Source organism: Podarcis erhardii, assembly GCF_964252035.2.
Source record: "Podarcis erhardii genome assembly, chromosome: 6".
Lineage (NCBI taxonomy): Eukaryota > Metazoa > Chordata > Lepidosauria > Squamata > Lacertidae > Podarcis > Podarcis erhardii.
The window spans coordinates 9,650,788-9,666,612 of NC_138510.1; the positions used below are offsets into that span (position 1 = coordinate 9,650,788).

The 15,825-nt window shown below is 42.2% G+C and overlaps 1 protein-coding gene across 2 annotated transcripts; it reads right to left on the bottom strand.

Moving 5' to 3' along the window:
• Positions 1–2,942: 2,942 nt before the first annotated feature.
• On the bottom strand, positions 2,943–11,162 carry MRGBP (MRG domain binding protein). 2 transcript variants are annotated; one of them, XM_081868104.1, is made up of 6 exons: positions 10,719–11,162; positions 9,743–9,864; positions 7,824–7,905; positions 5,912–5,986; positions 4,416–4,546; positions 2,943–3,602 (listed from the first exon to the last, which is right to left on the bottom strand). In XM_081868104.1, the coding sequence occupies exons 1-6, from the start codon at positions 11,014–11,016 to the stop codon at positions 3,555–3,557; spliced, it is 756 nt and encodes a 251-aa protein (XP_081724230.1). In that variant the 5' UTR covers positions 11,017–11,162; the 3' UTR covers positions 2,943–3,554. The 2 variants fall into 2 exon arrangements, with proteins under 2 accessions (XP_081724230.1, XP_081724229.1); XM_081868103.1 differs by having other exon boundaries at positions 2,943–4,546; positions 10,719–11,160.
• Positions 11,163–15,825: the final 4,663 nt, after the last annotated feature.

A 15,825-nucleotide genomic window follows, 5' to 3' on the forward strand; every position in this document is an offset into this window, starting at 1 on the left:
AACCCCTGCTGAAGCGCTGGAACCCTTGAACTCTCTTACCACTCAAGAGACTGGGGTGTGTATAACAAGATTTTGGCTTTCCTTAATTTTGAAAAAAAGTATTATGCTTAAGAGGTACCTCCTTTTGTGGCCCCTGAATCTTCCTTGCCAGTTAGTTTCACTGATGACTCATAGTTCCTAGTAGCTCTCTGTGTGGGAGGTAGGATTATATCCACTGCCTCACCATACTATGAAAACCAAAGTATTTCCCTGTGAACAGACAATACAGGCCATGCCTGTACCATGACAGCCAGGATCTGTCCAAGGTTTAGCAAGAACTTGAATTTCCCACTTGATTATGAAGCTCACTGGATTACCTTAAACCAGACACATGCTGTTGACCAATTTGTCTTACAGAATCAGAAGATAAACCAGGGAAACAAAATAGTTGTGATTATATTCTTTGTTCCATCCTAGATGATGATGATGATGATTTTATTAAATTCATCCGTAGATCTTAGGGCAGCTCACAACATAAAATTACAGTATATTCATTATATATACTATATTCATTATTCATTATTCAAATATACTGTATTCATTATATATACTATATATAATGAATGAACAGAAACAATCCACTAACACGCCCCCACTCCCGAGATTTAAAAGGACACTGGATGTTAGTCAACCAAAGGCCTGGTTGAAGATGGCAGCATTATTATTATTATTATTATTATTATTATTATTATTATTATTATTATCTCCCATCCAGCCACTGACCAGACATGAACATCTTTAGCTTTAGCCTGAATCATGTTCTTTTAAAATAAGCTACATGCAGACCCCACATCTTCTTTCTTCTTTCTTTGGTGATCGCTTGTAGCCAACTAAGATTGTCTTCCATGGACATGGTCTTAACTGTGAGTCCGTAAGTGACTGTGGAGGCCAATTCTGCATCCAACACGTCCTTCCACAGTGGGGACATTGGTTTCTAGGCGGGAGTTGACCATGGTGAGAGTTTGCCAAATGTGCCTTCCTCTTAGCTTGTTTCTCCTTTTCGCTGTGAGTTTCTACTTCTTCAAAATCCATGACACCTTTGGTAAAGGCTGTTCTCCCATTGGACCGCTTGCAGGCCAGTGTTTCCCAGTTATCAGTGCTTATACCACATTTTTAAAGATTTGCCTTGAGAGAGTCTTTAATCCTCTTTTGTTGTCCACTGGTATTTCGTTTTCCAATCTTAGTTGGAAATAGAGTAGCTGCTTTGGAAGACGATAATCAGGCATCCGCACATAACCTGTCCAGCGAAGTTGATGTTGAAGAATCATTGCTTCGACATTGGTGATCTCTGCTTCCTTCATTACACAGACATTTGTTCGCCTGTCTTCCCACGTGATGTGCAAATTTTTTTGGAGACACTGTTGATGGAAGCTTTCGAGGAGTTGGAGATGGCATTTATTGTACAGGTTATAAAAATAAATTCACAGGCATCTTAAGGGACTGGCTTAAATTATTGAGTTGTTCTATCTAGGCTTCCACAGTTAGTCAAACTATATTAAAAGAACTTTGTCAACTTCAATATGATCTAGCAGTGTATAAATCTTCAGTGTTGGCCTTTCCCCAACTAAAGCTCCAGAAGAGTTTAAAATAATGTCATCACTGTTTTGGTAGAATCTAGGCACTTTGTGCTTAAAACCTTATATGATCTGAATATATATATTATAAAAATAGTTAAAATGTGTTCATTTTCCAGAACTTTGCATACTTTGTGGACTCGTTCTAGAATGGAGAATGGGTACTTGAGCTCTTGCAGGACATGTGGGGAGCCTGAGAAGTAGGGAGTTAGCAATTCAGGGTACTAAAATTCCACGCTGTTGAATACTTAAGCCCTTTTTAGGCAATGCTCCTGAAATAAGCGCCTCTATATATATATGCGCTGCTGTTCATACAACAGAGGACAGGTCACCATGTGCATCCCGTTTTCGCTCCTCCATTATCCCATTGAAGTGAATGGAGGAAGCCCTTGCATTGAAGCAAAGGTGAACTGTTCCAGAAACCCTTCCTGCAATCCCTATCCTGGAAGTCAAGATAACCCCACAATTAACTGGTAGTTGCTGTAACAATGAGCTCATATATGTTTATATTCACTTGCTTTGATATAAGCTAATTGGCATGCTTTGATGCTGTCCTTATCTGTGGAGGGCTTGGGGTGCTGGGCTCTGAGCCCAGAAAGTGGAACTGTCTGTAAGATTAGGGCATTTGCACCTATGTCCTCATCTGGTGAGGGGAAGTCCTGAGCCATGACGTATGCTACCTTGTGTATAAAGAATGTATTAATGTTTGCTTGAGTGTGGACAAGCCATCTCCTTGCTGCGGTGTCCGTCCCATGTCTCTAAAGGCTGAGAGGCTTGGCAGGCTGATTTGCTGCAAGTCTACAGCTTTCTTTAATAAAGAACTAAAACTGATCCCTCTGGTGTTTTGGACACCCTTCTTTGATATCCTTGCACCAAACCACTCCCACAAGTCCTCCTTTGGGCCGGCGGTTCACAGCAGCCCTTGTGCACAAGGTGCTTGGAGTAAGCATGGAACTGCTGGATTGGGCAACTGCCGTCAAAACTATCAGGGCTGGGGGTGGGGGGTGGGAAGCAATTGTTAGAAATCTTGATCCTCTGATCACACTCCATGTGCAATTCAAAAGCACATGATAGCAACTCTGTACCATGGCCTTCATTATAATTACAGAACAACCTGATGCTAAAGTTCATCTTAGGCCTAATTCTCACAGATGAGATGAAAAAACCTACAGTTTTATTTCTTCATCTGATGTTTGTGATGAATCTTAGTTAAGAAGCTGGGATACAGGGAAGACGGATTCTTTTCTAGAACAAAGCTAACCTGGTATATGCAGTGGAATGAAAGTGTTTGGTATATCCCTGATAATTAGGATGAGAGACACTGCGATATGAAGCGTGGGCTGGAACTCTTTATTGCATAGCAAAGGATAATACAAATGCATAACTCCGTAGCTTTTCAGCTACCTTTTCATTCCTTTGCTTGTTTTGTTTTTCTTTATAAAATACATGTTTCCCAACTTCACTAAAATAAGAGGAAATTTTACTATCTGATCATCAGGAAATGATGAATAACTGGATCTCTGGTTTTAGCAACTTTGCATACAAATCCAAAACATTAAGTGAAAACTACTTTTGAAAGTAGAGTAACAAGACAAAATTATCATTTTCAACACTTCCATTTAAGAACTCCTGGCAAAAATAACGTTTTGTTTTTTTCAAAAAAAAAGGAATTAAATAATGAATATAAAATACATACATACATATATATATATTTGTCCCGATCTGGCAAATGCCTCTCATGCAAGTGATTTCACTTACTTGAATGGAAGTGCTCACATTAAAGGCTTTGCAGCTAGGACATTAATATAGTACAAGTGGTTAAGACAAGAGTCACCATTTCTTCTACTCTTACCAGTTTGTGCTGAACCTTCCAATATACATATGACATTTTCTTTTAAGCCTCCTTAGAGAGAATATGTAGCCCAGTTATGAGGAAATTGTTCATCCTGGTTTTAAGATGTTTAATGACCTTTGTTCTGCTTCGGCAATCTGAAAAAATAAATGTATACCTCCAGTTTGGAAGAGGCAAAGCTGATCATAATTTAAGCAAAGAATGCTCCTTCTTCATTTTGCAGGCAGTGTGTATTTTTTGCATGCTTATTCAGCCAGAACCGGTGGCATTTGGAACTAATTCTCACAGAACAGTAACCGACTTAAGACACTTATTACGTCACTAAAATTAGCAACTGCAGCTCAAGATACAAACATCACCCAAGGTTGAAACCAGCCATTCGAGAACCATGGTCCTGTGTTTCCATGAATGGTTGTTCCAAGAGGGATGTTTAATACGTAGGTTGGAATTCAATCATTCTGTCTCCGCAAGAATTACAGCTTGCCTGATGGAATGATCCCCCCAACTTCCCACAAACAAGAAATTGGGTTCTCATTTTGGAAGGCATGTGAAGGAAGGAAAGCGGGAAAAGTCCCACTGTGTAAGCAGCAGTCCTTGTGCTGGGCTTCCCCTAATGGGGCTGGTTAGGTGAATTCCATTCAAGAGTGTGCAACTGGTATGTAAAAAAAAATGCCACATCCTGACTTTTTCAGTAAACACACGTTCTTAATGCTGCCAGCTTCCCATGCATCCCAAAGCTGTAAGGCTAAAGATACTGTTCAGCTCCTTTCCGCCGCTCTATGCTAACCAATAGAGCCCAGGCATTTATCTCTCATTTCCACCCGCATTGTGCTAACTAGACTCTAAAATCTCTTTGCTGCCTGCATGCTTATGCCTTGCTCGGCCACTGCTTATGTTCTGCGCCGTTTTGCAGCACTTGGACTGGAAGGATTGCTATTTGCGTTCAAAACCTTCTCAGTGACTCTGTTCCGCTTTCTCTTATCTGCTCCTTCTTTGGATCCAGATTCAGACGAGCTTCTCTCTTTCTCCTTACTGCTTGGTTTCTCAGATGCTTTGGCCAGGCTTCCCATAGATGCATATACTGAAAGAGAATTAAATGAAAGATTATGCATCAAATGGCATCCATCGCATTATGGCCATGATCCAAGGCAGAGTCAGGTGCATGCGAGCCCTGCCCAATGGGCAGGTGGGCCAACTTTTTTTAAAAAAGGAAATACAAGCTCTTTGCAGAAGCACACTCAACTCACTTTAATTATATGGGCAGGAATTCTAATAATAGAAAAATGCCCCTGATTAAAGCTACAAAACAAAATATTAAAGGTCTGATCTGGAGTTTGTCTGCCCCATGAAAATACCTCTCAGCCCCTGATCTTGGGGTTGCCTTGGAACAATATTCTGAACACTTCTGAAAGAACCTGGGGATGCTCCCAGGAGTTTCATGATCACATTTTTGCAAACCACTTTGATGCTTTCCCTTACAATTATGTGGTATATAAATTTTATGAAATAAAAAATAAAGAATCATGAAAGCATAGATGGAGCAAAACTGAAGGAGCACTTCTGTTTCAATATATGTTCGCTGGATGGGGCAATGCATTTGCAGAAATCCTTTGCTCTGTGACTATTAGAAGTGCACCCAAACCTTTCCGAAAGAATGAAGGGAATTATCTTCAAGGTGCTTTCAAGAAGGTTCTCGGGTATCCGGCACATGGGCACCCCTGACCCCCACAAACCATAAAGACACTGCCAATCAAAACAGCAGGCCCAGGACAAAAAAGATCATGCCAAATTATTATTAATTAAGTTTACTTGGCACCTTTTCCTACAAAAGTAACTCAAGGTGACTTAACAAAAATAAATAAATAACACATACATTACAGCCAGCATAAAACAAAACACGAAAAAACATAAAAACACAATTCAGAACTCATTCTTGTGAGAATCAGAATGTGGACCTCCTTTCTCCCCACTTCTGATTTAGAACTAACCCAACTGTAGAGGAACCGGCTATATTTCACAATCCAATAGCGGCTATTTTCTCTGTACTATCCTACCTTGTTAGAATATGTTAGCTGGAACCAGGACCCACATGTGACGTGGCTGAAAATCAGATCCCAGAACACTGTGGCCCCATTAGTTTGTTTAAATTGGTTAAATTATGAATGACTCTCCACCCCAGATTTCAACTAGAAATAAGCCAAGAAATAAACCCTTGGCTTATTTCTACCTTGCCACTTGTGATTTGTTTGAAACAAAACAAGTCACAATCTGAGTTTTAGTGACAAAAAGCAGTGTGCTGGAGATCAGTGCAGTTGCCCAGGGTGGCGGTAGGAAGGAACATTTGTGATTAAACCAGAGATCAAAACAAACTATGGCTTAAGAGTGATGAGCGAACCAGGCCTATGGATGACAATCATTTTCATATGCTAAAATGATTAACTCATACCTTCTTCAGGACCTGCGTGCGATTCCATCTCTTCCTTTATCTCTTCTTTCACGTCATCTTCAATCATCACTTTACCTGTGGGAATGATTATGAGTGGAGTGATGGTGAAGATGGCACTGATTCAAATTCAATTTCCTCTTTACTTCTCCAGGCATGCTCATGGCAGCAATATGCACTGAATTAAAGGGATCAGTCATTGCCAACAGCCCCCGGCTCCCAATAAGGCTATTTTAAATCACTTAGGAAGCAAAACTAGATTGTTTCAAGCAGTAAGCTGACAACAGCAACTGAAGTAGAAAAATGCAAAGAAATGATAAGAAGGGAGCTATCATCCAAGCACAGATGGTGTTTTCTTTTGAAACTTGTGAATATAAATATGCATTGTTTTTCATATTGAGAGTACATCCACCTCAACCATTCCAAGCACTTTAAAATTACCTCTGCAAATGAGGTGTAAAGGCTACTGATTTTTGGGTGCAATCCAAATCTCAACCCCTTGTTGGCAGGAATGTGTAGAGCAGCATAGTTTCGGCTACATCTGCAGCCCAGCTGCTCGTAGCGACAACTGTTGTTGTTTTTTCTGGGGTGTGTGTGTTTGTGAGCAGGAAATCCCCATACCAGCTCCAGGTTCCAGATCAGGCCTGATGCCATTGGGTGACAGCAGTGAGACTGTCTCAGGATCTAGCAGATCCTGGGCTGTTTGGGCCAAATTCCCTCCCTGCTCTCAAAATATCCTATATCAGGGCTTTCTACTGGCCTACGCTGGTGAGGATTCTGCCAGTGTTCTGCAGCTGGCTGACTCAGCAGCTGGAGTGAAGGGCCCCTCTACTCAACTGAACCACCCCCTCAAACTGACATAAAGGGGGCTTGGACTGCTTTGTTAATATATATCTGCAAACGACTGCATTTTGTTTTTCTTTAATTTTAAACAGAATGCTCTTCCCAACAGACAGTTCTGGAATTGCTCCACTACTGAAAAGACAAGAGTACAAAAGAAAAAGTAAAAGTGGGGGGAGCTTTAAAAATATTTTAAAACCTAGCCATATCGAACTGATATCTGTTGAATCATTTTCTAACAAATGTGAACACCCACAACCCAAATTCAGTCCAGATTCCATCAATATTCGGTCTCATTATTCTTTCGTTGCTTACTAAAGCACCAATCAAAATTGTTCAAATGCTGTAATCAGGCTTTTGAATACATTTGTGTCTGCTTTCCATTTTTCTTAAATAGAAGCATTAAAAAGAAATCTAGATTTGAACATCTTCAGACTTTATCCAGGCCTTTGGCTAATTAAACTATCTCTGGCCTTTTAAACCCTATGGGGTTTGTGTGTTATTTTTGACACGTATTTTTGTGTTTTTATTTTGTAAACCGCCCTTTAATCTTTTGATGAAGGGTGGTATATAAATTTCATCATCATCATCATGATCAAGTGTAGTGGTTTAGGCTGCAATCCTATACACTACAGGCTAGCCAACTCCTGGTGTTGCTTCGCTATAGCCCCCAGCATCTCCTGCCAGCATGGCCAATGATGATTCGATTTATTATACTTCTCTGCTGCTTTGCATTCAAATGAATGCCAAAGCAGCTCACAAACAACAAATCATAATAATAACACAATAGGACATGATGGCAGTCGTACTCAAGCAACATCTGGAGGTTATGTACACTTCCTTAAGGCTACATCCCTTTAAACCGAATGGAATATATTTCTTTTAAAAATCCTATGCATCCTTGCTGGGAAGGCAGCCCCACTGAACACAACAGGACTTACCACTGAGTAAAAAGGCATCAGAGCATACTGAAAGAGACTGGGTCATGAAAGAGGAAGTCCTAGAATAAAATCTTGCCTGTGGTATATAAATAGTAAGTAGTGTTGTTATTATTAAGACTGCTTTTGGGTCTCACCTTCTTTTACCTCTTGAATAATTTCTTCAGGGAGGTTGAAGTTTTTTTCTGAGTTGGGGAAGGGAAGAATCTCAGATTCATGCTTAGAAATGTTTTAAAGAGAAAGAAATCTATAAATAATTTGGTTATACGAACAATTCAGATTTTCTAAACCAAGGGTGGCTAACATGGGGCCCTCCAAACGTAGCTGGACTTCAACATCCATCATCCCTGACATAGGCCACAATGGCCAGGACTAAGGGGAGTTGTAGCTTAACAACATCTGGAGGGCCACAGGTTAGCCAACCATATGCTAAACAATTGCAAAGGTAATCGTCATCACATACAATTTATACTTATTACCCAACCACAACAAAAGAAAATATTGAAATGACCCTTGCATTTCAGGGACAACAAGGAATATATTTTATTTTGTAATGAAATTGCATAATAAAACTACAGTCATTTAAACCTGTTCATCCAGAACTAAAGAAACAAAAGTCCCCGCTTAATTTTTTTAATGAGTGTTCCAGATATGCAATTTAGCATGTTCCAGGCATGGACAGAATTGGTGTCAATTAGAATGCACAGAGCTGCCATATCAGATTCTGCAGTTATTTAAAAATGCACGTTTAAAAATATCATTGGTCAACTATGCCCAAGCAAAGCAGAATAACATGAACATCGGTGAAATCAATATGTTTCAGACAATCAGCCAGAAGAATGGATAATACAAATTAAACACACCTGCTGTCCATTTGGGTTCTTGTGTATTACAATGATAAATGAAAAAGAAATATCAAAGATGATATTTCCTTTCAGAAATGGTTTTGTGGAAGGAAGCAAAACAAAATCCAAGACATTCTTTCACTTGTACCTTGTATGAGAACTTTGGTTCCCTTAAAGAACCGTGCAGATTCTTATGCAAGTTACTGATTAGTTAAGGCACCTTCCTGGGATCATATGAAGCCTTTATGACAAACTGTGAAACTTAGATGCTAATAAGGCCTAGTTGCTGTGGACAGCAACCATGCTAACAGCAACCATGCTGAAGAAGTGTACATGCACACGAAAGCTCATACCAAGAACTAACTTAGTTGGTCTTTAAGGTGCTACTGGAAGGAATTTTTTTATTTTGTTCATGCTAACAAGGATAGCACAGATTTAGGACATATTGCATACTGTAACCCTATCACAAGTTGCCGGGACCAGAGCATCAAACCAAACATACCATGGCTTTTTTGCGTGTTGGACTCTGTGTGAGCAGCTTCCACAGGCCAGATGGATGCCTCAGAATTCACCTGAAGGCAGGAAAAAGCCGTTCACAAGGGATCATCTCCCTTAGGCTTTATCTGCACCATACAGAGGGAATGGGAGGATGAACAACACAGCAAATTGTTTCCCTTTAATCAAGAGATCATGCACTAATAGGGGACACAACGGTACCCAATTCTGCTTGTGGTACATAGAATCATAGAGTTGGAAGAGACCGCAAGGGCCATCGAGTCCAACCCCCTGCCAAGCAGGAAACGCCATCAGAGTACTCCTGACATATGGTCGTCAAGCCTCTGCTTAAAGACCTCCAAAGAAGGAGACTCCACCACACTCCTTGGCAGCAAATTCCACTGTCAAACAGCTCTTACTGTCAGGAAGTTCTTCCTAATGTTTAGGTCGAATCTTTTTTCTTGTAGTTTGGAACCATTGCTCCGTGTCCGCTTCTCTGGAGCAGCAGAAAACAACCTTTCTCCCTCCTCTATGTGACATCCTTTTATATATTTGAACATAGCTATCATATCACCCCTTAACCTCCTCTTCTCCAGGCTAAACATGCTCAGCTCCTTTAGTCGTTCTTTACATCTGCACATACGGATTGGACCTCTGACCTGTGGAGCAGGAGCATCTCAGGCAGCGGCCTCAGTTTCTTGGTTGGTGACACTTACCAGCGCTTGCATGTCATACATGGTGCTTAAATGGTCCCAGATGACTTTGGAAGAAATCTGCCTCCCGATATTCTGGCTGAATTTATCTCGGATGCAGATCATGTGAAAATGGCGATTCACACCTGGAATGGCAGAGGGGAGTGAGAAGGAGAAAACATACAGAGAGAGTAGTGGGGTTTTTTTAAAGACTTGATTAAAATCCTGTAAAGCACTATGCACCCTGACGGCACTATAAATAATGACCAAAATCTGGCCCCACCCTATGCCCTTCCTTGCACTAACACAGATTATTTCAGACTATGAAGTCCTAGGGGCAGGGATCCATCTTAATGACCTTTATCTTTCACGCTGATCATAGAATTATAATGTTGGAAGGGATCCCTAAAGGCCATTTAGCCCAACCCTGTGAAATGCAATAATCTCAACCAAAACATCCATGATGGGGCTACATAGATCTTAAACTAGGGAAACAAGTAGTTTACAAGCTTAAAGCACACTTGGAGGTAGGAGGAATCCAGCCCTATTGAACACAGTGAGCATTAATTCTGGGTAAAAAAAGAGAAAAAAGCTCTGTTTTGTAAAACGAATGTTAAAAGAGCACTTTAACCACCTCAGGCTATAAAAGATCACAACTAAGCGATCGAACCATTTTAAGTCTATGTACTTTTTTTTTTAGGAGGAGGGTGCAAGAAATGGCATCGAGGGGACTCCATAGATAATGATAATGATAATAATAATAATAATAATAATAATAATAATAATATCTTTAAATTGGCACCCCGCCCCCTGTAGATGTCAGGGCGTTTCACAGCCTATAAGGCGTGTGTGTCCCGTCCCCCCCCCCTCTATATGCCCTTTCTCCTGACAGGCGCCACCCCGCCTTCAGCGCTCTCGTCCGCGGCCGGCGCCTCTACTCGAGCCCGAGGCTCGTTCCGCGGCCTACGCCCCATTCCCCCACCCGCCGCCTTCTCCTCACCGACGGGCTTGTGGCCCAGCATGGCGTGAAAGAGGCACACCTCCACCTCGGGGCTCCACACCACCGGCACCGGCAGCGGCGGGGGAGGAGGAGGGGGAGCCGCCGCCGCCGCAGCCGCCGCCGTCATGACGGTCATCGCCGAGGCCGCTGAGGAGACGCTCGACGCCGCCGAAGCCGCTTCCTCGAGCGCCGCTTGCGGGGCGGGCTCGGTCGACACGGGCGCCGCAGGCCCTGCGGCCGGGCAGGGGGCCTTCAACCCCGCGTCCGCCGCCGCCGCCGAGCTCTCCGCTTCGCCCATGGCCGCCGCCGCCGCCTCCTCCACGGCGAGCGGGCTGGGCGGGAGCGGAGCGTCCCCTGTCGGCCGCCCTCCCCGAGGGAAGCGACCGAGGGCGGGAAGCTGAGGGGAGATGCCTCTTCGGGGGGGGGGAGAGGAAGAAGAAGGTGCCCCCCCGGGACTCAAGGCCTCGCTCACAACCCGGCCTCTTTTTCTCAGGCGTCTGGTTCGAAAGGGGGGGGGGGCGGATTGCACTCTGCGCTGGCTCAGGAGCGCTTTTGCCCGGGGGCGTGTTGTGTGTACCACCCCAAGGAAGCAAGCTTCAAGGAAAGAGAGAAAGAGAGAGAGAGAACAGGCAGATAAGAAAGAAAGAAAGAAAGAAAGAGGCAGATAGACACAGAAAGGAAAAAGAAAGAAAGAAAGAAAGAAAGAAAGAAAGAAAGAAAGAAAGAAAGAACACAGGCAAATAGACCCAGAAAGAAAAGAGAAAGAAAGAAAGAAAGAAAGAAAGAAAGAAAGAACACAGGCAAATAGACCCAGAAAGAAAAGAGAAAGAAAGAAAGAAAGAAAGAAAGAGGCAGATAGACACAGAAAGGAAAAAGAAAGAAAGAAAGAAAGAAAGAAAGAAAGAAAGAAAGAAAGAACACAGGCAAATAGACCCAGAAAGAAAAGAGAAAGAAAGAAAGAAAGAAAGAAAGAAAGAAAGAAAGAAAGAAAGAAAGAAAACAAGCAGATAGACACAAAGAAAGCAGAAAACAATCAGATAGACAAGAAAGAAAGAAAGAAAGAAAGAAAGAAAGAAAGAAAGAAAACAAGTAGATAGATAGAAAGAAAACAGGCAAATAGACACAGAAAGAAAAGAGAAAGAAAGAAAACAAGCAGACACTAAGAAAGCAGAAAATAAGCAGATAGACACAGAAAGAGAGAGAGAAAGAAAGAAAAGAAGCAGATAGAAAGGAAGGAAGGGTTCAAACGGGGGGGGGTACTCTTTTCACTCTTTTCCCTTTATTTTTGTTATTAGATATACCTGACACGGGATATCGTGGACTCTCCTTCCTTGGAGGCTTTTTAGGCAGAGGTTGGGTGGCCGTCTGTCATGGATGCTTTAGCTGCATTGCAGGGGGTTGGGCTGGATGACCCTCGAGGTCCCTTCCAACTACATTTCTATGGTTCTATGCCAGTTGAGAAGCCTGCCATGGAGGGAATTTTATCCCCAGAATCAGTAAAAGCTCGGCATTAAAGTCAGGATGAAGCTGGCATAATCCCTCTCTCTCTCTCTCTTGCTGACTGACCCTCTCCTTCTCACTTGTGTGTGAGAGCGAGAGATTATGTCAGATTTATCTTTGTTTTAATGCCGAGTTTTTACTGATTCTGGGGATAAAATTCCTTTCCTGGCAGGCTTCACAAGTGGCATGTGTACACAATAAAAAAGGAAGGAAAAACAAGGAAAACAATGCTTTCATCTCCCTGTTCTTTATTTCTTCTCATTGTTGTGCATACAGTTGTGATAAGAGTGCTCCTGAGCAGGCGCAGAGTGTGTTTCCCTCTCCATCGAACAGCTCTGAGGGCAGTCACACTGTGTGGGAGAGAGTGTGTGTCTTAGGGCTACCTCTCTCAAACATTACTGTACTAGTTTTAATCAGTGGCTTGATGGATTAAATATGTGTAAAGGTAAAGGGACCCCTGACCATTAGGTCCAGTTGTGACTGACTCTGGGGTTGCGGCGCTCATCTCGCTTTATTGGCCAAGGGAGCCGGCGTACAGCTTCCGGGTCATGTGGCCAGCAGGACTAAGCCGCTTCTGGTGAACCAGAGCAGCGCACAGAAACACCGTTTACCTTCCTGCCGGAGTGGTACCTATTTATCTACTTGCATTTTGACGTGCTAGGTTGGCAAGAGCAGGGACCGAGCAACAAGAGCTCACCCCGTCATGGGGATTTGAACCGCTGACCTTCTGATCAGCAAGTCCTAGGATCTGTGGTTTAACCCACCCGCCACCCAGGTCCCTAAATATGTATAAATCTGCATGCAAACAAAACAATAGTTTTGAAGGGGCAGGGAATGGCTTTCCATCTATTTCGATGCAGACTAGGAGTCTAACTTCTCAGCCGTCTGTTTGAAGAGCTGTCTCCTTTAAAGATTTAAAAAACCCTAAGAAGGGAGAATGGGAAACGACCTTGAAATTTCTTATCCACAATAAGCATTTTGATAGCAACTGAGCAGGCATGCATGTCTCCTGGGCGTAGACTTGAGGTTTATAGTTTCTATTGAAATCATAGCACTTGTATGCATGCTTATGTTACGTTATCATAAGGAAATTCCTTGCAAAACTCTTTCTTCTTTGTGATGCGTTCCCATTTTCGCTGGTTACTTAAATGCAGGTATGTGTGCCAGGCATGCACGATCTCAGAAGACCATCTCCTTTCCATTGTTGTTGTTTAGTCATGTCTGACTGTTCGTGACCCCATGGACCAGATCACACCAGGCACTCCTGTCTTCCGCTGCCTCCCGCAGTTGGGTCAAACTCATGCTGGTAGCTTCGAGAACACTGTCCAACCATCTCAACCTCTGTCGTCCCCTTCTCCTCGTGCCCTCCACCTTTCCCAACATCAGGGTCTTTTCCAGGGAGTCTTCTCTTCTCATGAGGTAGCCAAAGTATTGGAGCCTCAGCTTCAGGATCTGTCCTTCCAGTGAGCACTCAGGGCTGATTTCCTTAAGAATGGAGAGGTTTGATCTTCTTGCAGTCCATGGGACTCTCAAGAGTCTCCTCCAGCACCATAATTCAAAAGCATCAATTCTTCAGCGATCAGCCTTCTTTATGGTCCAGCTCTCACTTCCATACATCACTACTGGGAAAACCATAGCTTTAACTATACGGACCTTTGTCAGCAAGGTGATGTCTCTGCTTTTTAAGATGCTGTTTAGGTTTGTCATTGCTTTTCTCCCAAGAAACAGGTAGCAACTGACATTTCTTATCAGATATATAATACAGACACATGTGCCAGTACAAAAGCTTGGGTTTAGGGTATTAATTGTTACCTTTTGTGGCATGCATTTACCCCTTTCTGCTCAGTGTAAGCAAATTGTTCCAATAAGTGCTCACAGTAAAAGCAGAATTATTACTCTATAATCCACATGTTATGCCCTGTTCCTCTGTTTCTTTTTCTTTTTAGGCATATAAGCAAAGCCTCTATTGTTTAGGAGATCAGTTGCTCCCATGGCTGGTTATTAATTTGAAACCTTAATCCACCGTTTGACATTAGAATAAATAACCAGCACAAATAAATCTGGTATCTTAGAAACAGACTTTGGGGAGCTAATGAACTCCAAAGGATGCATGCTCCATTTTTGCCAAATGATCTTAATAAGAAGTCTGTTTTTTTAAGGGGAAACAGGCTTGTTGCAGAAGTGTTCCAAATCAACTTTAATTGCGCAACCTGAATTTGTGGGTACATGACCGAATCCCACCAGAAAACAGCAGCAGTCTGGAAGGGGGAAAAAACAGTCGACAAACACAACCCCTCCACTTGCAACTAAGGGTAATTCATACTTCAGAAGAACTTGCCTGTCAAGGTGACAGTTTCCTCTAAACACGTAAAACAAGTTAATGAAACCATGGGTGAGTCAGCTAAACATCACAAATTGAGAAACATCAGACTTCTAAATGCAGAACACTAAACGTAAACGAAGTGCTCTTGTTTATGAATGTGCAATTTATCTGAATTCTAGACAGGAGTGCAAAATGGAAGGGATGGGTCTACAAGTCTTTTATGTCAGTGCTATGAGCATCTATTTGCTGCAGATGCTATATTTTAATGTAATTCTGTGTCATATGCTGACTGGGTTTTAAAAGTTCACAGTTCATAATTTCTTTCTCGGATAGATTGCCACACAGTCTCATTTTACGCAACCATCTTTGAAGCCTCCATCCTAATGCATATGACATTTTAAAAGATGCATTATCTTTTATTCGGCTCCCTCTCCAACATACTTTACACCTCTCTTGGGACCACTGTTGCATTTCAGTGAAATACTGCACAGCAGTAAGGAATTGATCTATTTTGCAGTATCAAAATTCAGAATGCATCACTTGACAACTGCACAGAGAAGTTAATAAGTAGAAAGGGAAAAATCCATAACAAATAAATACAGCTTTGTTTTCAAGCACCCAAGAAGTTTAACATCTGACCTTACTAGGTCTAATGAAGGACTGCTATACAGGCACTACAGTGCTAAAACTACTCTTAAAAAAGACAAGATAGTATGGCAGTGCTTCTCTTTTATTTACTCCTCCCTTAGGATTACTCTCAACGTAAGAGATAAAATTAGAGGGTGGTGATGGATGAATGTAGGGTGCGAAAGGGGTTTCATGTGCATAATTTAGGTGGCTGTTACTAACCTTGATGAATGCAAAATGGGCATTCAGGCAAAGCCACAATTCAAAAAATCCAAACCACAAACCCAGCATTGCAATAAAATATATATAGTATTCTTTGACCTTGCATATTGAACTGAGCAAAGTGGGTTGTGCCTATGTTAATTGTAATAAATGGATTCAGGGGTACCTGGCTATGCATAGCATCAATGATCTGAATTGACAATTATAATTAGTGATTTAGGTTCCAGAGACCAGATCTTGCTGGAAGCTCATATCCCCTAGGCGCTGGCTTCCTAATCTCAGGTATATGGGCACTGTCCATGGTGATTCATTGGTAGGAATCATCTCTTTTTGTTTCATTTGTCTCCGCCAACCTCTGGTGTGCATCAGCATGCTAACCTGACATTGGCTTAGCTCCAAAGGAAGGTAGCAGCAATTTGTGTACACTACGCTTTT

Excerpts from the sequence above, each read along its gene's own strand:
- MRGBP (XM_081868103.1), bottom strand. The coding sequence starts at position 11,016 with ATGGGCGAAGCGGAGAGCTCGGCGGCGGCGGCGGACGCGGGGTTGAAG. Across the intron at positions 5,987-7,823 it reads TATTCAAGAGGTAAAAGAAG|GTAAAGTGATGATTGAAGAT; the intron begins GTGAGACCCAAA and ends TCATTCCCACAG. Across the intron at positions 4,547-5,911 it reads GCACGCAGGTCCTGAAGAAG|TATATGCATCTATGGGAAGC; the intron begins GTATGAGTTAAT and ends ATTCTCTTTCAG.